The sequence below is a fragment of the Blastocystis sp. subtype 4 genome, assembly GCF_000743755.1.
Source record: "Blastocystis sp. subtype 4 strain WR1 chromosome Unknown seqid_0055, whole genome shotgun sequence".
In the NCBI taxonomy this organism is placed as follows: Eukaryota; class Bigyra; order Opalinata; family Blastocystidae; genus Blastocystis; species Blastocystis sp. subtype 4.
Genome location: NW_014569492.1, coordinates 1 through 15,532, shown reverse-complemented (window position 1 = coordinate 15,532; position 15,532 = coordinate 1). Strand labels below are relative to the sequence as shown.

General features: G+C 40.9%; 8 protein-coding genes across 8 annotated transcripts; 5 read left to right on the top strand and 3 right to left on the bottom strand.

Annotated features, from left to right (window-relative positions):
• Window positions 1–345: 345 nt before the first annotated feature.
• Window positions 346–2,797, top strand: JH06_1093 (hypothetical protein; the record flags this gene model as incomplete). Its single annotated transcript, XM_014673145.1, is given in 11 exon segments — window positions 346–384; window positions 417–467; window positions 500–550; window positions 580–625; window positions 656–1,080; window positions 1,110–1,442; window positions 1,464–1,547; window positions 1,578–1,862; window positions 1,875–2,216; window positions 2,246–2,572; window positions 2,603–2,797. 11 exon segments carry the CDS (start codon window positions 346–348, stop codon window positions 2,795–2,797), a joined length of 2,178 nt encoding a protein of 725 aa, XP_014528631.1.
• Window positions 2,798–2,840: 43 nt separating this feature from the next.
• On the top strand, window positions 2,841–4,311 carry JH06_1092 (hypothetical protein; the record flags this gene model as incomplete). Its single annotated transcript, XM_014673144.1, has 3 exons — window positions 2,841–2,941; window positions 2,973–3,152; window positions 3,183–4,311. 3 exons carry the CDS (start codon window positions 2,841–2,843, stop codon window positions 4,309–4,311), a joined length of 1,410 nt encoding a protein of 469 aa, XP_014528630.1.
• Window positions 4,312–4,351: 40 nt separating this feature from the next.
• Window positions 4,352–5,323, bottom strand: JH06_1091 (hypothetical protein; the record flags this gene model as incomplete). The annotated part of the gene is made up of 5 exons (XM_014673143.1): window positions 4,352–4,464; window positions 4,496–4,571; window positions 4,602–5,054; window positions 5,087–5,233; window positions 5,264–5,323. 5 exons carry the CDS (start codon window positions 5,321–5,323, stop codon window positions 4,352–4,354), a joined length of 849 nt encoding a protein of 282 aa, XP_014528629.1.
• A 153-nt stretch (window positions 5,324–5,476) lies between these two features.
• JH06_1090 (zinc transporter protein) lies at window positions 5,477–6,530 on the top strand (the record flags this gene model as incomplete). Its single annotated transcript, XM_014673142.1, is given in 3 exon segments — window positions 5,477–5,688; window positions 5,720–6,465; window positions 6,484–6,530. 3 exon segments carry the CDS (start codon window positions 5,477–5,479, stop codon window positions 6,528–6,530), a joined length of 1,005 nt encoding a protein of 334 aa, XP_014528628.1.
• Window positions 6,531–6,557: 27 nt separating this feature from the next.
• Window positions 6,558–8,986, bottom strand: JH06_1089 (putative pre-mRNA-splicing factor ATP-dependent RNA helicase; the record flags this gene model as incomplete). Its single annotated transcript, XM_014673141.1, has 5 exons — window positions 6,558–7,047; window positions 7,079–7,536; window positions 7,567–8,547; window positions 8,580–8,840; window positions 8,873–8,986. The coding sequence occupies 5 exons, from the start codon at window positions 8,984–8,986 to the stop codon at window positions 6,558–6,560; spliced, it is 2,304 nt and encodes a 767-aa protein (XP_014528627.1).
• An 889-nt stretch (window positions 8,987–9,875) lies between these two features.
• On the top strand, window positions 9,876–10,871 carry JH06_1088 (hypothetical protein; the record flags this gene model as incomplete). The annotated part of the gene is made up of 5 exons (XM_014673140.1): window positions 9,876–9,942; window positions 9,977–10,268; window positions 10,299–10,359; window positions 10,389–10,499; window positions 10,530–10,871. The coding sequence occupies 5 exons, from the start codon at window positions 9,876–9,878 to the stop codon at window positions 10,869–10,871; spliced, it is 873 nt and encodes a 290-aa protein (XP_014528626.1).
• A 75-nt stretch (window positions 10,872–10,946) lies between these two features.
• JH06_1087 (subtilisin inhibitor) lies at window positions 10,947–11,282 on the top strand (the record flags this gene model as incomplete). Its single annotated transcript, XM_014673139.1, has 3 exons — window positions 10,947–11,035; window positions 11,066–11,156; window positions 11,190–11,282. The coding sequence occupies 3 exons, from the start codon at window positions 10,947–10,949 to the stop codon at window positions 11,280–11,282; spliced, it is 273 nt and encodes a 90-aa protein (XP_014528625.1).
• Window positions 11,283–11,675: 393 nt separating this feature from the next.
• Window positions 11,676–14,790, bottom strand: JH06_1086 (hypothetical protein; the record flags this gene model as incomplete). Its single annotated transcript, XM_014673138.1, has 9 exons — window positions 11,676–11,995; window positions 12,026–12,153; window positions 12,184–12,302; window positions 12,342–12,881; window positions 12,911–13,318; window positions 13,349–13,903; window positions 13,933–14,287; window positions 14,318–14,568; window positions 14,599–14,790. The coding sequence occupies 9 exons, from the start codon at window positions 14,788–14,790 to the stop codon at window positions 11,676–11,678; spliced, it is 2,868 nt and encodes a 955-aa protein (XP_014528624.1).
• Window positions 14,791–15,532: the final 742 nt, after the last annotated feature.

Genomic DNA, 15,532 nt, shown 5'->3' with positions numbered 1-15,532 from the left:
AATTATCTTGTTCAACCACTTCTCGTATTTATCATTTCCAATCACTCTTGATGTGAAGGTGAGTTGATTGGAGAACCTAGGAAGAGAATTGTGAAGGTTGGAAGTGAAGAGAAACACGATGCAATTAGCTAGTAATCACGAGTTTGAACATCCATTTGTCTCTTTCTCACAGTCACACAACCGTCGAAGTGGAAATATCAGATCAAATATCCTCGTCCTTTGGTCATTTCATTTCTGTGAGTTGAATTGTTCTATTTGTTCAATGTACGATTACCGCGCATCGCATACTTATCGTTAGATTAATTACATAAAACATCTATGGAACAGGGGAATAGTAGTTCTGCAATGGAACAACGTAAGACAACTCAGCCGCCAAGAGACGAGGTAGTCTTCTTTAATTTAGATGATATTTCTAGCTAAAAGATATCCAATGTCAAGAGATTATCACGGATTCATCAAACAATTCTGTGAGTTGTAGGATCTTGACATTATCGTGTAGATTCAAGGTATTCGCAAGTTAAAACGTGTTCGAAAACAGTCAACACCCACTGTATCTATGATCTTTTTGTTTTAGTGTAGCGTTACAACGCGCGACGACGAATGACTCCCAAGAAAGAGAATCCACGTACTAATTGATTGTTGAACTGAGTTCTAGAACAATATGTGGAATTATCGGAGGATGACAATTCGTTGTCTTCTCCTACTCCCTTGTCACCCCCTCAGAATAACAAGCGAATTGATAGTTATTTTACCCCCAAAGAGGGAACCCGCTCGGATTCTCGTCATTTTGTTGCCCGAAATCTCTTTGGAGCAAAGTCTTCAGGCCTCCTTCCACAGCAACAAACAGATGCTAGTTCACTATCATTACCAGATATACCTCATAATGATCTCAGTACTCCTTCACATTCACTCGATGCACTTCAATTACCTTCAGGAAAACCTCCAATTGTTCCATTGGACTCTGCAACCGAAGGTATGGACGTTCCTACAACCACCAGTCAGACTAGTTTTGATCTCCGTTCAAAGGATATGCACTCATTACTAATGATTCGAGACCAGCGAATCAAAGATTTGGAGCACGTAGAGTTGCCAAGTCTTATTTATCTTAGGAACTTTCACAAGTAAATGCCAAACTAGCAGAGTCTCAAAGCACTCTATCAACACTCACTTCACAGAAGGAAGCAGCTGCCCAATTGCAAGAAAGTTATCAGAAGGATGTCGAAACTCTTCAGGCTCAGATCACACATGCTACAAACGAGCTTACCGAGACTCGTGAGAGGGCACAGAAGGCACTAGAACGTTGGATTCGAAGCTATGCGTTGAGTGCTGCAACCGAGCGTCAGCAGCAGGTTCTCCGCGGGAACATTCGTGTAGGTAGCGTAGTCCTCCAACAGATGGGTCATCGTGTTGTTGAGACATGGCACGAAGGCAACGTGGGTAAAGTGTGAGAGAGTGATTCATAGCGGTATCGTGAACTACGACGGTTGTTGGTGGAGGTATCAGAGATGAAGGAGAAACTAGAGGCAGAGCGTCGTACACTTCGCAAGGTTGGAAATGGTGGATATGGTGATGCATAGCGGAACACACGTAATGAGAAAGAGGTGATGATGCCTCCTACCACCTCTCTTACATCCGGAGATACAGAAGAGATTGATTCTGCTGACTTCGAACAACTAGCCAAACAGGAGATTCTGAAGTGTCGATTGAACACACTGAAGAAACAGCAAGCTGAGTACACTGAAGAATTAGCAAAGCTGGATGTAGAAAAAGAGGAACAAATTCGAGAAGTGCGTCGTTTACGCGAAGAAGAGAATAGCAAATACTGTGGAAGACCACTTCTTCAAGTGAAGACGATTGAGAGAGTTGATTCGTAGAGTCGTTATCAAGTGATTGAAATGTTGGGAAAAGGGGGTTTTAGTGAAGTGTGGCATGCATATGATCTTCAGCAATTGACAGACGTAGCTATCAAAATTCACCAATTATCAAGTGCTTGGTCTGATGAACGGAAATCTAATTACATAAAACATGCCATTCGAGAGAATGATATTCAGAAACGACTTCAGCATGAAAATGTGGTTCGTCAGCTTGATAGTTTTGTGATCGATTCGGACAGTTTCGCTACAGTTTTAGAGTATTGTCCAGGAACAGACCTTGAGCGTTATTTGAAGCAGAATGTGGTTCTAAAGGAAGCTGAGGCTCGTGCTATTACTATTCAGGTATGGACATGAAACGAAATGTTAAGTAGATTCTATCAGCTCTCTTATATATGTCTCAATCTAAGTTGAAGATTATTCACTATGATTTGAAGCCTGGGAATATTCTTTTTGATGCAGATGGTCATATCAAGATTACTGATTTTGGACTCTCAAAGGAACTGGATCCTGCAGGCGATAGTAAAATGGCTTTGACTTCACCAGGGGCGGGAACCTACTGGTATCTTCCTCCTGAATGCTTTCAACTGAATTCTTCCTCTCCACCTTTAATATCCCAGAAGGTTGATGTGTGGTCTGTAGGAGTGATTCTTTATCAGATGGTATATGGAAAGAAGCCCTTTGGAGAAGATATGACACAAGTTGGGATGAGATTGGTAATTGAGTGATAGGAAACACTTCTTCGAGAAAACGTTATTTTGAATGTCACAAATATAGAGTTTCCTTCGAAACCTGTCGTTTCTGCTGATTGTAAAGACTTTATTGTCAAATGTTTGCAGAAGGATGTCAAGCGAAGATGGAGCGTGGCAGAACTCTGTGAACATCCTTTTATCATTTCTGTGAAATCGAAGTTGATTGTTTGTTAAAACGTACTGAACGTTCACCGCGCTTTTGGTTCACTTTCTAATTATGGGAATTGAGGGTCTCTTATCACTTGTAAAACCGGCACGTCGATCTATTCATGTCCGCGAGTACCAAGGAAAAACGGTGGCAATAGATGCCATGTGCTGGTATCGATTTGGCTTCCTTTCTTATTTGTAGGCTTCACCGAGGAACCTATTGCTGCTCTGAGGAGTTGTGTTTAGGGAGGAATACGGACAAATACCTCGGCGTGACTAGAAAGATGATTTCAATGTTACAGGCAAATGGAATCACTCCTATATTCGTCATTGATGGAAATGATTTACCTGCTAAGGAAGGGGAGAATGCGGATCGCAAAAAGTCAGAATAGAATTGTTCTCTTATCTCTAGGAACCGTCAACACCATGTCGAAGAAGGGAAACGGCTATATGCTCTAGGGAGAAGAGCCGAAGCTATAGATCACTTTCGACAAGGCGTGATTGTCACTGCGGAAATGATTAAACGCTTTCTGCTACTGCTGAATTCGCTTCGAATTGCTTATATCATTGCCCCCTATGAAGCTGATTCGGAATTAGCCTATCTTTGTCGATCTGGATATGTGGATGCTGTGGTCAGCGAAGATTCAGACACTCTGTGTTATCGTTGCCATCATGTACTCTTCAAGATGGATACTGATGGATCCTGTGAAGAAGTCTCCTTGGAATCTGTGTTCACCAATCCGGATCTTGGTTTTAAAACATGGACTTGCGATCAGTTTGAGTTGATGTGTGTTCTCAGTGGCTGTGACTATTTGAAGAGTCTTCCTCAGATTGGTCTAAAGACAGCTAAGCGATATGTAGAGAAAGAAAGGTCTGTTATCGATACTCTCAATGAGATTACAACGAATCCCAAACATAAACCTAAAGACGATCCAAATGGTTTTCAGACCTATCGAGCCAAGCTGGATGAAGCTCTGGCATGCTTCCATCATCAGGTGATCTTTGATCCCAAATCGAATACAATGAAGTATCTAACACCAGTCACTTCTCTAGAAAGGAAGTTTTGTGAGAGTGAATATTGTATTTTTGGTGTTATCAAGAAGCCTGAAGAAGCAAAGCAAATCGCAAGAGGATATCAATGTGCAAGGACAGGTGAGCCATATCTGCCATCGTCAGTTGATACGAGTTATCTCGATAGGTTCTTTGAGTCGCTTCGATTGACACGAGTGATTCCGAAGTATGGTATTGCAATCGACATAAATCAACCTTTATTTTCCGATGCAAGAAAGATACAGATGACTCCGCCAACGTTATCATCTGCATCACCGAAAAAAGAACAGACTCCACTTCAGATTGAGAATGCAGATTCCTTTTTGTCTCAGTTCAGGTTTTCGTCTACTATTGCAGTAAAACGACCTGGAGGGCAATTACTCGAAAAGCCCAGTAAATTAAAAGAAGGAGATAGTCCTACGAATCAGTTTGAAACAGAATCTCTAACGCCCGAGTACAAGAATCCCTACTTTTCTTTTGATGTTTCTTGAACAAACAGAATTGGTTCGATTAACGGTCTGGTAAATGAATTTATGTGGACTCAGATTCACTTTCACCCCAGTATGTTTCTATTTCTCCTGGAGGACCATACATGTCATCATCTGAATGATACTGGGTTTGTCGTCCAAACTCATGCTTCTTCACTGTATATAATTCCAACAAAATACTACATACCACTTAGGGAAAGATTGCTCACATCTTTAAGCTCATATTGACACTTTTTGCATTTGTATTTTCCATTTCGGTCTTTCTGTATATCATGCCTCTAACCCAGAACTACATTAATGGCTGAGATAACATGAATGTCACAATAGCTCACTTTGCAACGCATACATGACCACTGCCCTCGTTTATTACATGAGACACATTTATAATTCTCACCCTCGAGAGTCTGACACATTGCTTGATGTTCAAACTGATCATCTTGACAGTTCCATTTCCCACAGATACTACATTGGTACATCTTTCCACCATGACTCCAGACATCACGATGACATTCTGAACAGCATATACTTAATGCACCTGGTTCAGGACCGCTGCGGAATGGACAAGCGCAAGCATGCTCCTGGATACATTTTCTCGAATGACACACGAAAGCCTCGCAGAAGTCACATATAGCTCCTACAAACTTCATGCCAGTAACTGTAGTTCCTGGATGTTTTATCAGACAATCTGTTCCGACACCACTGCACTTCATTCGTCCACAATGAGCACAAATGGGAAGTTTTTGCACCTACATGAATGAATAGAGCAATAGAACGAAACTGCATGACAAAAGTAACAAAAGGCGCGATTCTTCTGTTTCATACCGCATTCGGAGCATTCCATTTCAAAATTTCCCGGAACTTTAGACATATCACCATAGGCCAGTAGCTGAGATGTTGACATCAATCGTGATGCAGTGGCTTTCTCCTATGAATTGACTTCACTATCACCATATACAGCCTGTGCTGCTCTCATCTTCTCCTTCTTCTTTCGCACTCCCGTTTTCTTCGGAGGCATAACAAACAGAAAAATGAGACTTGAATCTCCGCCAAATGTGAGCCAATTCCCGTGAATTCATTGTGAGGTTCACAATTATTCTTTCAATGAACATAACCGATATTGATCTAGCGAATGTAACTGGTTACTGGATGGTTGAAATGATAGGAACCCATGGCTATTGCAGTTTCGCTATTTGCTGGATTGGCTACGGCAGTGGGTGGTTTAATCGTTTATTTCAATTCTATGGTGAAGCTGGCAAACCGGACATTCTTATCCATAGCTCTGGGTTTTAGTGCTGGAGTAATGCTCTTCTTATCATTCTTTGAGATGTTTGAAGAATCACAGAGATATTATGCAATTCGCTACGCGAATGATAAGATAGGGTAAGTGAGCGATGGAAGTGTTAGTCTGTAGAATGTTTGCTGGTGCTCTTGCTCTATTGTCAGGTGTACTGGTATCATATTTGATGGAAATCCTAATGCATCGCGTATCCGATGTAGAGTTCGAGTTACCAAAGGAATCGGATCAACCAGTTCATGGAGTTCTTAAACGGAGATTATCAATTCGATCCGATGTAGAGGAACAAGTTGAGGGTCAAGTAATCCAGAACCCTGTATTCAAGGAAACAAAGGATCTGGAAATGCAGGAACTACCAACTGCCGAAGCGAATCATGTATTGTCAGGTCATGGAGTGGAGATTCACATCACAGGAAGTACACGAGATTTGGCGAAAGAGGAATACTTTGTGGACGAAAAGGTACTCAGTAATCTACGTAGTGTTGGCTTGCTATCAGCCATTGCCATCACCATTCACAACTTTCCTGAAGGAGTAGTTTCCTATATTGCTTACCTGGATAATCCCAAGCTGGGAGTCTCTCTAGCTATTGGAATTGCTGCCCATAATATTCCTGAAGGGTTATCTGTTGCTCTTCCTGTATTTTATGCTACTAACAAGCGCCATATGGCCTTTCTCTGGGCACTCTTAGCAGGACTTGCAGAGCCTGTGGGAGCACTGATCTGCTCTCTTTTCATAGGTCAGAGTGTGTCGCCCTCATTATTTGGGTTCTTGTTTGGATTTACAGCTGGAGTCATGACATATATTTGTGTGTATGAGCTACTACCAACTGGAGTCACATTGGATTGTGAGAAGAACTATACTTGTTTATCATTTATGATAGGTGTGTTTTTTATTCTTGGTACATTATGTCTTGTATCATATGTTTGATAATAGAAACAAGTCCTAAACGATATATTATAAGAGAAGTTCTTGATAAAGATGGATTAGTTCCTGTTTCATTCGACCTTCAGGGAATGAAGTAAGATCAAAGTAATCTGGAGCAGTCTCTGCTAGCCACTTCCCTTCTACCTGTGTTACAGTTCGAATGAAACTTCCAGATGTCTCAACCAATTCATTGTAGATCACCCAATGACAAGGTGTAGTAACGGATGAAGATGGATGGATTCGAGCACGCTGTGCCTCCTTGGCTGTAAGATAGAATCCATCCCGATCATAGATGGCTGATTGCATGAAGAATCCTTGACATAGACATCTCTTGATATTCCGTTTTCTCTCCATTGATGATAGAGATGGGTCAGTAACCACGGGAATGTGATGTTTTTCTGTTAGTGAACACAACTGTTCTCGAACATTGGTTGCTTGACGGAGACTTCGAATGTTTAAGCCAAGAGAAGAACACCAAAGAGACTTATCTTCTTCCTTCACTTTCATAAATGCATCAAAACTAGAAATGAAACATTCTATGTATTCATTACATATGTAACAAGGTCATATGATCACTGTCTGAATCACCGAACAGACGTGAACATTCTTCTCCTGAGTCCACTTCCTCTTCTTCGTAGACTCCTCGTTGAGCCCATTCTTCTCGGATTCCTCGTCGAGAATTACCAGTACGAATGAAGATGGAAGGAACAGACAACATTGCAAGGATGGATAGAATCTCATACACACAGCCATAGATTGGAGCTGTTAGTAAACACTTGGTGAGTTGAGGTTCCAAGGGGAACTCTGCCAAGAGGATTCCTAACGGAGTGATTTGACCATTGTCATCCAGAGCTCCCAAACCATGAAGTGACTCCAAGGCTCGCATCAAGGATTCTGAAGGAGGAGAAGCCATGAAGTCAAACTTAGCCAGATTCTGAACACCAAGCCGTTTGAGCGTCAAGACAACAGATGCTACATTGCTTCGAAGAATCTCAGGAGGAGTTTGAGCCTAGAAAGAAGACTTTGTATTCATGGATACCGGCAACTGAGTCACGAAGGACGATTCTGTGTATAAGCGAAAACACTTCCCAGGTTGTGTACGTCCAGCGCGACCTGCTCTCTGTTTGGCTGCTGCTTGGGAGATAGGTGTTACACGTAGTGATTCCACGCGAGTACGAGGATCAAATACCTTCTGCTTACAGAATCCTGTATCGATGACAAAAACAATACCGTTTATTGTCACCGAAGTTTCGGCAATGTTGGTAGAGACAACCACTTTCCTAGTATTGTCTCCAGCAGGAGCAAAAGCTAATTGCTGTTGGGCAGGAGGCAGGGAAGAGAAAAGCGGAATTACAGTCATCTTTTGCACAGTGGAAGCGAATTTCTGAGACTCACGTACTAATTTATCACATGTCTCCATGATCTCTTGTTCTCCTGTGAGAAACAAGAGGACATCTCCAGGGCCTTCATAGAGATGAATCTGAACTACTGTACGTACAGCAGCTTGAATATAGTCAGGTTCAGGAGCTGCTGTGTAGAAGATCTCCACAGGATATAAACGACCAGGTACTTTGAAGAGAGGAGCTTGATTGAAATATTTCTGAAAGGAACTGGCATCCATTGTTGCACTCATCACAACCAATTTCAGATCTGTGCGATACTGGAAAACTTCTTTCACCATTCCAAGAATAACATCGGTAGAAAGTGTCCTTTCATGGACTTCATCCAAAATCACAACATCATACTTCTTTAACAAAGGATCGGTGATAGCCTCTCGGAGAAGCATTCCATCGGTTAGATATCTAGATGTAATCTCCAGAATGGAAACTGACTTGAGCATTGTACGTGGACTAGACACATCTTCGAAACGAACACTATAACCAACTTCTTCACCACAAATAACATCCATCTCCTCTGCCACTCGCTTTGCAACACTTGTAGCTGCTACACGACGGGGTTGGGTACATGCAATATGAGGAATATGGTCCCGATTGGCTTTCAACAGATGCAGCAAGAGAGCCTATGATAAGGAGCAGATCGAAATCAATCTACTTGAGGAATCTGTGTAGTTTTACCACTTCCCGTTTCTCCTTCGACAATAATCACAGAATTATTGGAATAAGCATCTTCAAAGATATCCAGAAACTCAAAAACAGGCAAAGATCTTCTTGTTCGCAAAAGATCGAAATACCTCCTTGAAAATGGTTTTCCATTGAGTGGATTGAGTTTCGACTCAAATATTTGCTGTTTCACAGATTTAGGAGGTGAGGGTTCTCGATAACGATGATGACTGCGCGATCGTGATCGACTCCTCTACATAATAAATATCTGAAGGACTATATAACACTGTGACGATGATGATGTGGCATCAACAAACAAATACTATTTCCTGAATACACGAGGTCCCCAGTTCCAAGGAAGAAACGTGGCAAAGAAGTAATAGATACAAAGCCACACATCTCCAAGGAATCCTTCTGGTGTGAAATCAACCACTATCTATCAATTGTTTAATTAATATTACTATCTTTATTTAGTTTTAGTAAATCCTTGATCTGATGTATCACAGGAACGAATAGCATGATTCTATACATCAATAGACACAACAAATGTTACAGATTGAAAAGGACAAATATAATAGTTTTCGGAATTGAAAAACCCTAGGAATCGTCAAATAAACGCTTTCTTACAACATGGTCTTTCATTGAGTTCATGAGATTTGTAACGTATTTTGTATGGAAAATAACGTAATAGGAAACGATTGCATAAATAATATTCTGTGTAGTCTAGAGATGAGTTCCAGGACTCATCTCTACAACTGGGATTTCAATCACAACATGTTCTCCTTCTTCATTAAGCATTGCGCGTCTCCGTTCTTCTTTACTTCGAAACATTCGCAGCAGCTACAAATGACCCTAGGACTGATTACCAACAATTCCTTTCCTCTTGGGTACTTCATTTCCACCCTAACGATCAGAAATGCCAAATAGATTTACCATTTCCTCAACTTGCGTTTCAGGAAGAATTGAATATGTTACAAACACTGACTTCGCTTCCTAATGATAATAAGAATACAACAGAGGTACTATAGTCTCATTGACCTCAGCAGGAAGCACATCATCATCCGAGTAATCCATGTGTATTCTTGCAATATCTGGATGGTTTGGATGTGTATCTGAAATGATTCTCTTTAGAGTCCTCACGGAGACCCTTTCGTAAAGTTCCAAATCGATAACATCACGAGAGACACTGTCTTCTAATTGAAACTTGATCGTTTTAGTTTCCATCTGAGGAGAATGTGAAATCAGAATAACGTTCGTTTGAATAGTGATAGGTTTGATATTTTAAAAGATGGATAGCCTTGGACAGAATTCGAGAGTTCCTGATATGGATGAAGCCACACAGGATAGTGAAACAGGTGTGTCGTTTGAATGTGCATTTTAATTATTCAGTGGATCGCTCTTACATGGAAATGCAGCAGTACACGGAAACGCTTCATAGTAGGATGAATCAGTTGCAGGATGAAAGAGACGATTTACTCTCTCGTGTGGAGAGTATTGAAAGAGAGAATCGTGCTTTAAAGGAAGAAATGGAGGAAGCAAAGTCGCAATTGGAAGACAGTAAGAAAACCCGAGAGGACCTCCAGACTCGGGTAGATGAAGTCTTAGCAAGTCAAGAGAAGTATAAGCGATTGGCAGAGAACATCAATGGAATGGAAGAGGATATGACGAAGATTAAAGCCGAGTTTCCCTTATTCTGAGACTTAATCTGTAGACGGGATGAACTGAAAAGTGAAAATGAGAAGCTACAAGCCCAGTTGCGCGATTCACATAGTGTCGATGCTGATTCTCCTTTTAATTGTAGTCGGACACTCGAGTCCCCATGGATTTCCAGGAGATGGAATCTCTAAAGGAGCAGCTTCAGAAGGTAGCTGAAGAGAAGAAGAAACTTGAACAAACTAACGAAGAGTTGATGGTAGTTCTTTGGTTGTTGCTTTAGATTTAGGGTTTGCTCAAAGATTCTCAACAACGTGAAAGTGACTTGGAGAAGCAACTTGCTGAAACGACTACCAACCCTGGTACTGTGAGTTTGCTGAAAACAGTATTTGAGTCGGGAGAGACTATTGATACACGTTCAATGAGTGATTTGATCAAGGAGTTGGAAGAGAAGGAAGAGACTATCAAGGAATTGCGTGAAGAACTGAATAAGACAAGAGACGAGTCTCGTACTGCTATTCGCATCACCCTTCCTGATCAAGAAACCGATAAATCATCGGAATCCTCTGTATATTCTGAAGCCTTGGAGAAGCTTCGTCAATGGTATGTACAGATTGAGTCGCGACTGTGAGTTGTTTGTTAAACTGACACGATGAGTGAATCCTTGATAATCAAGGTATTACTGGGTGTTTGAAAAAGTCACAAAATGAAGTTTCGATACTTTGCTTTAGTGTTTGCTCTACTTGTTTTAGTGGCTAACGGATTAAGATCTTTTCCTAAAGTGGAAAAGGAAAGGTGTCATTTGAGTCATGCACTGAGAATTAGTTGGCCTGAAACTGTTGGAATGACCGGAGAGAAGGCAAAAGATGTTGTGAAAGCAGAATGTAAGGATTGCAATGTTATTGTGCTCAACCATGTAAGTGATGTATTTTGTTAGTAATAGCTATAGTTTTCTGCCGTAACGATGGATTTGCGTTTTGACAGAGTGCGTATCTTTGTTGATGAGAACAATATTGTTAAGAATCCTCCTAGACGAGGTTAAGTGTTTGACTAGAATTTGTTTGTTTCATATTTCTTTTCATGAGATCGCTCTTCTTTCTATTGACTTTACTACTTTCCTTTACAGCACTAGCTTATAACCCATATCCACCAGGTGCAAAGACTTCGTAAGTGATGTGATTCTTCTTCACCCCAAGATGGCCCGAAGTGATGAATATGAAGGGAAATGAAGCCAAAGATATGATTCTAAAGGACTGTCCTGATTGTAACGTAATTGTTATGAACGAAGTTGGTATGTTACACTGCCTGTAATACTGTAGCACTCACCCATGACTCGTGATTTAAGACCCATGAGAGTACGTGTTCCGGTGAACGATGAGGGATTTGTCACTCATGTTCCTTATCGTGGATAGTAATAGTATATTAAACAAAAATTCTATGGATTTGTTTCTTCACATAACCGTTGGATGGTATTGTAGAAATGGAGGAACGATTTGTTATAAGACCATCGAATATGACGTTCTTGATAGCCACGAATACAATTGTCGTTTAGGATTCCTTTCAGTAGAGTCGGTTGCATCTGTAGAGAAGCAGCATGGATGGTGCGAAGATAATTCTCAATAGGCTCGCGAGCAAATGCCAGAAGAACCAATACAAGATTTGAAGCACGCATTTCTAGTCCATCCTTTGTAACAACTCCCGTCTTAGGAGAAAAGACTTGGGTATATACAGCTTCAAAGAGTTGTTCAGGAACATCTATTGTTGATTCCACTTACTATTCCCAACTTGGATGAGTAGACAAATAACCCATGATTCCCTCATTCCATGACCCACCATAAGATTGCTTTCCATCTCGAATCTCCAAACAATGCGTAAATAACAGATACAAACAATCCATACTTTTAAACTCACAACTACCACTCAAATCAGTCTTTCAATCCTACTCATATCGATCAAGTGACGTTACCATAAAGGAGAAGAACACTTCAATATCATTAAAAGATTGGATATCCATTCCTTGAATACAGGCTCCACATAACATAAGAGATGTCTCGAAGATAGTCTTCATGAGTAGTGGGAAGAATGTGAGTTGTGAAGATACCGCACTTAACAATTTCAGATATCCAGCCATCAGGGAGGTATTCCACATGAAGGAATCATTGAGAACGGTATTAGTTGAGGCATTACAAAGAATCTTAAACAGAAGCGAAAGGGTTTTGACAATCGAATCAGAAGCTTTCTTGATCTGGATCTCATCTCCAGGAAGAGCACGAATTGATTCTGTGATGATGGTTAGAAGTGTCTGGCCATATTGCAGATTCGCTTCTTCAGACATAGAACTTAAGACTGAAGCTTCCTCGTTAAGAATATGGAGAATACTCATTCGAATCTCCTCATAAGCTCGAGCACGCTGGAAAAGAATGGAGAGAAAAGGGAGTATTTCGGAATAGAAGGAAATACAGACAATATTGGGATTCTCAAGAGAACAGACACCTCGAATGAGAGATAGAACTGCCTGTACTTGTTCTTTCTGCTTGGTACTGGCTACAAACGAATCAAAATTAGGAATTGTGCAGAGAGAACGAAGATGATCGAGAAGGATACTCAGGATAGTTCGTACACAAGATATATTCTCTTCCATCTACTGTTCATTCTCTCATTCTGTCTTACTCCCATCAATAGCATTCCCGTGATTACAGCCTTTGAGTAAAGTCGCCAATGACGAACAGGCATGTCGTTCAGTGTGTGAAGACGACCTGATACAGAGAACTGCTTCACATAATTTACTAGAGCACCCACAAGTTCCTCCCAGACTTCCTGATTGATATCACCGACTCCATCTTGAATAGTCTGTTTCAGAAGGAGTTGAAGGACGTCCACGGTAGTAACAAAGGGAGTATGCTCTTGAGCAGCTGAAGTGAGTGTAATTGCAATGATCGTGAAGAAGTCAGTAGCGAGGTGAGGACGATAAGGAAGATACAGTGTAGCAAAACTACGTAAATAGGCAAGAACTGCTTGAAGAAGAATAGGTGAAATTGTAATCGAAGAGATTGAGAGAAGACGCTTGATATCATGATTCTATATATGAATGTGATTCTCTAATGCTACCCAAACATCCATAAACAGAAGAAGAGGGTACTGAGAATCTGTTATAATTGATGTGAAAGCTATAGGAACCTCATCACAATCAAAATCACTTATGAAGTGTTTTACATAGACTAGAACCCAATAGACCTGTTCTTGAAGCAAATCACTTTCTCCTTCATTTCTACAATGTTCCATTGAATCAAGCAATCCTTCAAATACACGAAGAAGAAAATTGCAAGTGGTTCCAGCAGTCACACGCCCAATCCGACCTACAGTATCTTGCTCTTCTTCAAATGACCACTGATCTTCATTCTCATCTCTCGCTTCTAGTTCACGCCAGAGCCGTTCACCCATTGTGTCTGAATAACGAAGTACTTGTGTTGCTACACGCATTCGTGTCTGTAATGATCCCTCATAGACATGTTGAGGGAGATCACCAATTGTAGAGAGCAAATCAGGATTATCACACCAATAACTGATAATTTCTAGTGATGTTCCCAAGACCTCTTCACAACCTTGTTGAAGGTCTACACTGTCTTCAGCTAATGATGGGTTGGTAACTACTCGTTCTAAATCCTAAATAAGAAACATTCTCTCAAGGATACCTCAAGAACGACATCCACTAAGCCTCGCATACCATGAACAACATCACTCCAACTAGGAAGGAATACCATAACACCAGAAGCAGGAGTACAAAGAATAGTCTTCAGAAGAAGAACGATTCGAATCTTCTCTTTCGTATCATTCTCAATGGTATTTGCATCAATGATTCCTCCAGTACTGGTCACTGCTTGGAGATAAGATTGCTGAATGACATTCAAAGCGAAGGATGTCAGTCGATGGAGATGCTGAGCATGTGTACGAGTAGAAGCAAATGAATGAGGGGAGTATGAACCAAGAATAGTAAGAGTGTTTAAGATGGTTTGTGGAAGAGTAGTTTCAAAACGAGTGAGAAAATACCTACAACTCAAATGATGGCTTATTTGATACAATTGTTGGAACAGTGTAATTAGTGATTCTTGAATGAAAATTGGTTCAAAGAGGATGTCTGGTTCTATCAAATCCGTTCCCATTCCTGTCTTTGTCACTGAGTTCCCTTCTCGAATCTTTGGCCATGGCCAGGAAAGAACTTCTGAAAGAAGTGAAATAACTTCCTCCATGAGATTGTGTTGCTGTTGAGATGATGTCTCTGAGAAGGAGGAGCCAAGGAATAACACAGCTGAAACCACCCACTGAGCCGTCTATTGGTGAGATAAGAGAGAGACATGGACTTGTTTGAATCCATTATGATAATACGCATTCAAGCAGTACCTGTGAGTGTCTGTTGAGATGGAAAAGTCAGGAGAATTGTTATCTTTCATGCATCGGACTAGAGCCTCCAGCAACTTGACACTACGCCAACTTGGATCTCCTAATTTCTGAAAAAAGACTGTACACATTTCTGTGGGATTGTCTTTCCACATGAGCTTGATTAAACTCGCTAACACAATTTCAACCTCAGAACAACCGAAATCAGAAATATTACGTTTTGTATCTCCTAGCTATTAGTTAATGAAACACAGTTGGTTCTTCCAAAGAGGATATAACACCGAAAAGCATCTCACATATGGTATTCTGTTCTTCAACAGGAATTTGAGGCCATTTCTTTATCATGGAGATACCAAAAAGCTTGGCACTCTGCCTATGAGAAGGATCAAGCATTCTTACATAGAAAACGCAATATGACTGTGAACTATTACACAGACAGGTTCGAAAGACTTGGTCCGCAAGGCGATGAGCAGCAAGGACTTGAATGACTTGTTCTGCTTCCTTCATTCTTCTGTAATCTCCCATCATAGCACACAGCTCTCCAGAAGGATCAGATTGAGGTGGATGCTGATACGAACGATATGCTGAAGGCAATGGATGTGAAGATTGAGGGATTGAAGATCGTTGGAAACAAAAAGGTGAGAGAATGTGGAAGAGATGATGTGTAGTTCCGTAGTCATAAGAAGCCTCAGCAGCACTAAGTTGTGGATTGATGATTCCTGTTGTATTGTTTGTTGAAGATGCGTTGTTATAATTCCTGATTCAACAAACACTTCATGAAGGTTACTAAGCACTTCCGGACTCTCTTAGACCTTGAATCCTCTGCTTGAACGACGACCACGAGCTCTCTCGAACTTACGACCCTTCGATCTCACATAGGGCTTCGTCTTGCTACCA